Source organism: Drosophila virilis, chromosome 2 (assembly GCF_030788295.1).
Source record: "Drosophila virilis strain 15010-1051.87 chromosome 2, Dvir_AGI_RSII-ME, whole genome shotgun sequence".
Classification (NCBI taxonomy): Eukaryota; Metazoa; Arthropoda; class Insecta; order Diptera; family Drosophilidae; genus Drosophila; species Drosophila virilis.
The window spans coordinates 23,167,701-23,174,901 of NC_091544.1; the positions used below are offsets into that span (position 1 = coordinate 23,167,701).

General features: G+C 41.4%; 1 protein-coding gene across 6 annotated transcripts; it reads right to left on the bottom strand.

The window, feature by feature from the left end:
- Positions 1-1,729: 1,729 nt before the first annotated feature.
- On the bottom strand, positions 1,730-6,332 carry LOC6629772 (uncharacterized). Of its 6 annotated transcripts, XM_032432920.2 has the most exons (7): positions 6,104-6,330; positions 4,313-4,429; positions 3,990-4,254; positions 3,778-3,932; positions 3,624-3,713; positions 3,123-3,565; positions 1,731-2,338 (listed from the first exon to the last, which is right to left on the bottom strand). In XM_032432920.2, the coding sequence occupies exons 1-7, from the start codon at positions 6,275-6,277 to the stop codon at positions 2,110-2,112; spliced, it is 1,473 nt and encodes a 490-aa protein (XP_032288811.1). In that variant the 5' UTR covers positions 6,278-6,330; the 3' UTR covers positions 1,731-2,109. The 6 variants fall into 6 exon arrangements, with proteins under 6 accessions (XP_032288810.1, XP_032288811.1, XP_015027298.1 ...); XM_032432919.2 differs by having other exon boundaries at positions 1,730-2,338; positions 3,778-4,254; positions 6,104-6,332; XM_015171812.3 differs by lacking the exon at positions 6,104-6,330 and adding an exon at positions 4,479-4,834 and having other exon boundaries at positions 1,732-2,338; positions 3,778-4,254; positions 4,313-4,408.
- Positions 6,333-7,201: the final 869 nt, after the last annotated feature.

The window sequence follows — 7,201 nt, forward strand, 5'->3', positions numbered from 1 at the left end:
CCTTCCTTTCGGCCGTATCTTTCACTCCGTTCAACAAAAGCAACCGTGGCACTCTGTTGGCCAAAAATTCCTGGATACTTGCAAACAGTGGTTTATCCTCAGTCAGTGACTGGAATTTCCCTGCTGCCATATTGCGCTGAACAAAACTAATATTCACAAATATTTTTGCTGTATCTAACATTTTTTGCAAATTTATTTTGATTTAGCTTACAGAAGACTAGCACCCGATGTCCCGATAATTAAACCAATGCGGTGACATTTGAAACTAGGGCCGAGCTTCATTCAGCCTGAAACTGGATAACGATCCAGTGTTCCTAATTATATATATCTTCAAACCTATCCCAGATATTTTATGCACATATAGTGACTACTCGCCGTCAAGTAGAGTACCCACATGTTAATTATGCCCCAACTTCAATTAGGTAATTGGATCCTTTCCAATGCGGCTTGAGGATAATTACGTTTAACCAATTGTTATTTCTTTTACAAGGAAGGCACCATTCATTTGAGCGGTATCGCATAGATCTTTAAAAACTTTCCACCCGCAACCATGGAAATTTAAATGAATTTGGAAATGGGTTTAATAAACGAAAATTTAATCTTCTCACCACAAGTCTAACAAGGGCGAAATCCATTGAGTTCAACTTTTGGTTCTTTATACGATGGACTTTAAGCATTTTTACATACATTTTTGGGACGAGCAAGGCCGGGCTATACTTACTAGTGTTTGTTTATACATACAATTAAGGTTTTATACACGTTATGTTGTATAAATATAAGTTTTATTTTCCCATTGCACGCATGTATGTATATCTCAGATAATCTGAGATGCTTATACTGAAGTACAAATAAAAGTGATATATGGCCGTAACGTGACCTGGCATTTGTAAGAGCTGTTCCCACTTTGGATATCCTCGTTTCAACAGCAGCTGTGTCTTGAGTTTAAACTCTGCCAGGATATTTGGAGTGGGGTCTTCAATTGCGTACGTGTTAGAGCCTGTCAACGAATCATGGCAATCATAATGTTAGCCCTTTATACAATGAAGAAGGGAGTTTTTGTTTTGACATTTTGCAATAATTATGTCATGAATTTATTTGAACGCTTATGCTGAGCAATCGATTAGTGTAGCTTTTGAAAAGAGGCGGAGGCAATTAATGCCGTCAGTTGCGAGTTTGAACCCTGCCAAGGAAACTTTTTTTTTTTTTAGTTTATCTTTATCACTACAAAGGCATCGCTCTTTTTATCTCGCTCTCACTACAGGAAACTGTTGTTAGTCTCAGTGCTCTTTCATTATGTCTTGGAATCGTTTAAATGATCTGCCCGTACACCCACATTTGTCTGTGTGTGTGTGTGTGGAGGTCGAAATTCAGAAACGACAAAACTAAATAAATAAATAATAAATGTTATACCTTCTATATTTGCCTTGAATTTCATTTTTGAAGAATCTAGAGTGAAATATTTTTCATATGCTACCGAAAAGTTTAATGACAAATGTTTTGTCATTATTAATAACCAAATTAATGTTTGTTAAACTATTAAAAGACTGGGTCATTACAACATCCCATATAGTTTGATGCATACTGATAAGCGTTGAACAGTTGATTGAGCACTGTTATCAACATAACAAAAATAAGTTCCTATAAATGTAAGTAGCTCTTTCAGTTTGAGAGTCACTGTACAATGCTAATATTCAAATAGCTCCCAAACACAATTATATATTTTATTTACACAGTATTTTTACTATAATAACATAATAATATAATATACATATAATGTATGAATTTAGAGTTTTTACACAATCGAATGTGTTTTCAAATACATTCGTACAGATATAAAATCTAACTAAATTCTAAAAAAACTCACAATCGTCAATTCTTCAGAACAGGCAATGCCATATTGTTGTGGTTGCACTACCTAGCTTTACTTATGTTAATCTTTGGGCAACTTACGAGCTGGGCAAGTTGACAAAGTTTTCAGTACAGCTTTCCATCAAATAAAGGAGACATCACCGGGCCGTTGGCGCCAATAAATGGCATCGATTGATTTCAAAGCAAATGATTTGCGTTGAACAAACTATGAGCCGAATGCGAATCGAGTACTTGGGCGCTCTACGATGATGCAGGGGTGCCATAAAGTAAATTGTCCAATTTCAATTTGTTTATCTTATCAGCAGTGGGTGCCCCGTGCCCGGGACGTCCCCAGAACGTTTCGAATGTTTCGAAATGCTGATTACACAGGTCCCGGTCCATCTGCTTGGAGACGCTGACCGAGCGCCGTTTCTGGGATATTTGCACATTTAAATCGTGCAGGTAGCGCATATCGGCGGCCGTTTGTATCCTGCAAGGAATCGCCCCATTGGGTGGTTGGTTATGCAGTCAAGGTCGATGTTGGCCAATGGCGATGGGCAGCAACGAGGTTGGTTAAATTGTTGATTGTTGCATTGATAAGTCGTTTGTTTTAAGTGTTTGTTTTGGTATCGATTCGGTTTTGGTTTCGTTTTTGCAAACGGATTTTGCACGGGGATACATAGAAGATTTGTATTATGATTTTGATATTGTTGGTTGTTCAATTTGTTTGGTGAGTTTGGGCCTGCTTTTTGGTTGCTATACTTTCACTTGGATTACAATTGATATTTTCGTGCTGTATGAGCCAAAAGAATTGATAGAGAAACCATTAAAAAAAGCACAAAGATGAAGCAATCGTCGCAAATTATTTTCAATTGCTATGCATTTTGTAAGCTCAACTCAGATTTGGTATTTGCGCCGCGCAAGCAAATGAGAAACAGCTTCAGTATGGGTTAGCATAATGCGAACAGAGAAACGAATACGGATGCAAGTGCAACACACAGATAACGAATCGGAATTAGAAACAGAGTCGGATACAAAGACAACAACGAAACACAGATAGACAGTTTGAAATGGACTTCGATTATCGTATGTGCACTGTCAGGCGCTTGAGGCAACACCCGGCCGCCCGAAGCGGCGTTATGGTTGGGGTGCAGCCGCAATCGCAGCACTGCAACTTGCAGTTCGAATTCTTGGAAGGCCGCTTTATGTGACTAATGATATTGCTGATGTTCTGCTCTTTGTTGGACTTTGTCTTGTGCTTGGGTGGTGCGTACCTATCATGCGAGGGTATCCTCTTCGTTACGTCCGTGCTAGATAGACTGATGGGCCGGTTTAAGCCTCGCCTGCGCGCCAGCAGAGGCACCAGCTCAACGCCTGCCCCATTCTCCATACTGGCATCCGGTGTGGCTGTACTGTTGCCAGTTTCGCCCGTACAGTGCCCTCGCTGCACCCGTGGGCATAGTTTCAAAGGCTTGCATTCTTTGGGCGGTGATCTTAGACCACATGCGGGCGCATGCGGCCCCGCAGCTGCAATCTTTCTAGACGACTTTAGTGGACTCAAGGTGTTCAGGGCGGGGCAAGTGCAGGTGCAAAGCTCACAACAGCGCTGGGGCTTGGACGGCTTGCTGCCTCGCGATTTGCGAAATGTGTTTTTCTCAGCGGGAGTTACGGGATTGTCCTGGTCGAGCTCCTTAAGCATTTCCTTGTTCGTCCAGCCCTGCAAACAATTTAACATGTGTGGTACTGTCTCAACTCGCTTTCAAAATGAACCTTACCATCGACTTCATAAAAGTGTTGCCTACTTCTTTGGGACTGCGCCAGGGCTTGCCACCAGGGCCGGCCTTGCCCCAGGGCTCTTTGCACAGCTGAAAGAGTGAAATTATTATGCATTAATAACGCTATGCCGCGTGGACAGTAGCTGCTGCTCACCGGCTTTTCCAGCTTTGTCTGTAGTTTCTTTTTCTGCGAGACTAGCTTTTCCTGCAGAGGATGGTCGCCCTCACTATTGACAACCGTCTTGTCGAGCGTCGGCTTGCTTTTGCACGGTGGGGGAGGCCTGTATCGTAACTCAATGTCCACATGCCCTTTATTGCGAAATGACATTGAGGGGTGCTCTTTCAGTTCGATGTGCACACTCTCACCATTCGCATTGTGGCCCAGCCTGACACCAGGCTTCACGGGATGCTCGCGCTCACAGATGGTGACAATGCTGCTCCGGGGTCCGCTGTCCCGCAGATGGTGAATTGAATGCGCGTGTGTCATTCGGCTGCCCGGCTGAGGTGGGTAAGCATGATGATGGTGATGGTTATGGTGACTCGCCAGCGGGCTTTTGTAGCAATTTTTCTGCATGGAGAAGTAATCATTGTAGCGGCAAGGCTGCAGCGAGTTAATGCGATGGGCGGTAGTCTGTAGCACAGAAATGGTAAGCAGTGTATAATCAAAGCCTACGCTGCACCAAACTTACAACTGTTGGCGTTGAGTGCAGACCGACAGCGGTAATATCCTTGCGGCGCACCTCCACGTTGGGAGCGCCCCCACCCGGCCGACCCCAGGGACAGTGCTGCAGAAACAAGTCGTAGTACTGCAAAAAATTAAGAGCCATTGGTAACAGTCAAATATGCCTAAAGTACCCAATTATGGTTTTCGCTTTATTGATTCCCTAGCAGCATATATTCGGCACCTGGCCCACTCTGTCTGTCTATCCATCCTTCTGTCTGTTTACGGAAATTGCCAATGCCCAACCTAATTTTTGTGCCTGCGACGACTGCTGCTCGCTATTTGTTTGTTTCGCTTGTTTGTAGGTTGTTGTTATAGCTGCGAGGTGGCTCGCTCTGTTTTTCATTCATTTTCTTCATCTTCTATTCCGTCGGAACTAAGTCACATTGGCACGCGAGCTGTTGCTAGTTAATTTTAATGAACGACTATGTTATTTCTGGTTGTGGGCTTCCCATTTTATTAAAAAGTAATGTCAAACTTGTCAAATCGTTTGTTGAACCAAATTCAAGCATTACATTTAGCTTGCCATAGGTCATTGAACTCGACCTATGTGCATGTTCTGGCGTGTTTGTAAGAATACAGGATACCAGGAAAAAGCGCCTTTGCACTTTATTTTTACTATACTCATTTACTGGCCCTATTTTGAAAAATCTTCACTAGAACTAGAGTTTACAGTCTTGACGAAAGTGAGTAAGAGCGCTCTAGTCGGGACTAGCCGACAAGAAAATACCTTGCACCTTCTACCAACCACACAAGCACGCACGGTCGGGCAGGCTTGAATTCAAAAAACTGTTTCACATCGCATCAGACCTTACAGCCGTACTAACATTCAGATTTTGAGCGAACATTATTTACTATAGGTTTGGATACTATAGTTCCTAAAAAGGTATCTGTTCAAAAGCAGGATGTGCAGGATATGAATTTTAATCGATTGCATGAAAACAGCGCAACTTTTCAATCATTTGAAACAAATTTGATCTGCGCTGGCAATGGGCAGACAGGCCTATGTAACTTCAAAATTTCAAGTCTCTTCCAGGTTCTAAAATCGATGTATTCAGACGTGGTAAGATTAACTAGGCTAACAATTCAGATCAGGAAGATATATATTACACCTAATTCTGCTCTTACACAGTTTCTTTGATTTATTAATTTTTTATACATATCTTTTGGGCTTTCCTTCCTGTTACATGCTTTTGTACAAAACCGATATACCCATCTTACCCATTTTAAGGCTTTTAAAAGTTTAGAAGGGTGAATAGTTAAAATAAATGAGTAGTACATGTCTACTCCTTCTGTACGTTCACATAATTTAAATTAAAATCACCGGTCAACACTTATCTTTGCAACAATTGTAGATATTTTTTTTAAACATAAGATTTAAGGTACAATCTGGTGTTTAATGACGTTAACTACAGCACCTAGGTCTATTTAAGTGTAATTAAAAATATAGTTAACTTGTTACTTTTAAATAGCATGCCTTTAGTCTGCGTTACAATGCTATGCCAAATATGAGCTTTCGGTAAAAATTATTAGACAGAGGGTTAGGCCACACAACGCATGCTGCAGGAGACCAAAAGCTTAAAATTGGATAAATAGATCATTTGATTAAAATCTAATTTATTTAATAATTCATAGCCATACTAATTCAGCTTTAATTTTTTTATCTTATTAATATTTTTAAATGTTAATAAATATGTTACTAAATACGAGCTCGCATCATATTTGAAGAATCAATTATTTGACAATTTACGATATTTACCTCCTGTTTGTCCTTCTCCTTGCGAGCACATTCCTCAGCCTTGCGACGTCGCCACATACGTAGACTCTCCTCGGCATTCTTGCGTTCGATTAGGCGCTTCTTATCATCGCACCACATCAGCGGGTGTTGGATGTGGTCGTGGCAGAAGGTACCCATCTCATCGCTAGTTGTCATCCTTGCGAGCAGCTGGAAAGCGGAAGTAGCTTCACGTTCGGCAAATCACGCTCTACTGAAACAGTTCCGTGCACAACCTAAGCCTTTCACATCACAGTCGAGTAGGTCGTCGATTTGGCTTCCTGATCCGTGCCTGGTACGGATATTGGTCGCAACTTTTAGCCTGCCAAATCAATTTGGTTGTCTAGGCAGCGTCGCTAGCCAGCTAGTTATTTATAGTCTAGGTTAAGTCGGTGCACAAGCTGCATGTGAGCGGCGCGCATGTCCTTGAAGTTGGCCAGGATTGCACATAGTTTGCATAACTCGCTCTGGCAATTTAAATATTTTGCCAGTTACGCACCCTGCCGCTGCCGCGTTTGTTTGTCTGTAATTCCGGGTCGTCTCGTTTGCTGAGCCCAGCGAGGATTGGACATAAAATAAACTTATTTTATAGTAAACTACGAGCGCTGTTGTTTTTAGTAAACTGTGGCACAGTTGCCCTAATTCTACCCGATTCGTGTGGTTTTCGCATTAAAATAGAAAGTTACCAAAACTCGTCAATATTGAATTGGGGCTTGGGGGTTTCCTACTGCAACACTTCAAGCAGCTGCTGTGAAATATTGCGTGTGGCACTCCGTAGTTAACTTTAACCCAATTAAGGAGCTTTTGCAAACTTGTTGATGTTTGTTAAGCTGGGCATAGCTGCGAGCTCGGAATGTGTCAGCTAAATGAGATTCACTTAAGTCTATCTGACCTCCATTACTCACAATGACTTGTTTGCTTAGTTAATTTTCACTATCAGTTTTTGTCAATAGCCTTTTCACTAAACTGCTTTATCAATCAGAATGTTTAAGGGTTTTTAATTTTTATTATATTTTTTATTGACATCATCGTCGGCATGTCTTACAAAATTGTATTTTATTCATGTTTCTCGTAATATAACTA

Excerpts from the sequence above, each read along its gene's own strand:
- LOC6629772 (XM_032432919.2), bottom strand. The coding sequence starts at position 6,277 with ATGACAACTAGCGATGAGATGGGTACCTTCTGCCACGACCACATCCAA. Across the intron at positions 4,430-6,103 it reads AGGAGAAGGACAAACAGGAG|TACTACGACTTGTTTCTGCA; the intron begins GTAAATATCGTA and ends AATTTTTTGCAG. Across the intron at positions 3,714-3,777 it reads AGACAAAGCTGGAAAAGCCG|CTGTGCAAAGAGCCCTGGGG; the intron begins GTGAGCAGCAGC and ends TCACTCTTTCAG.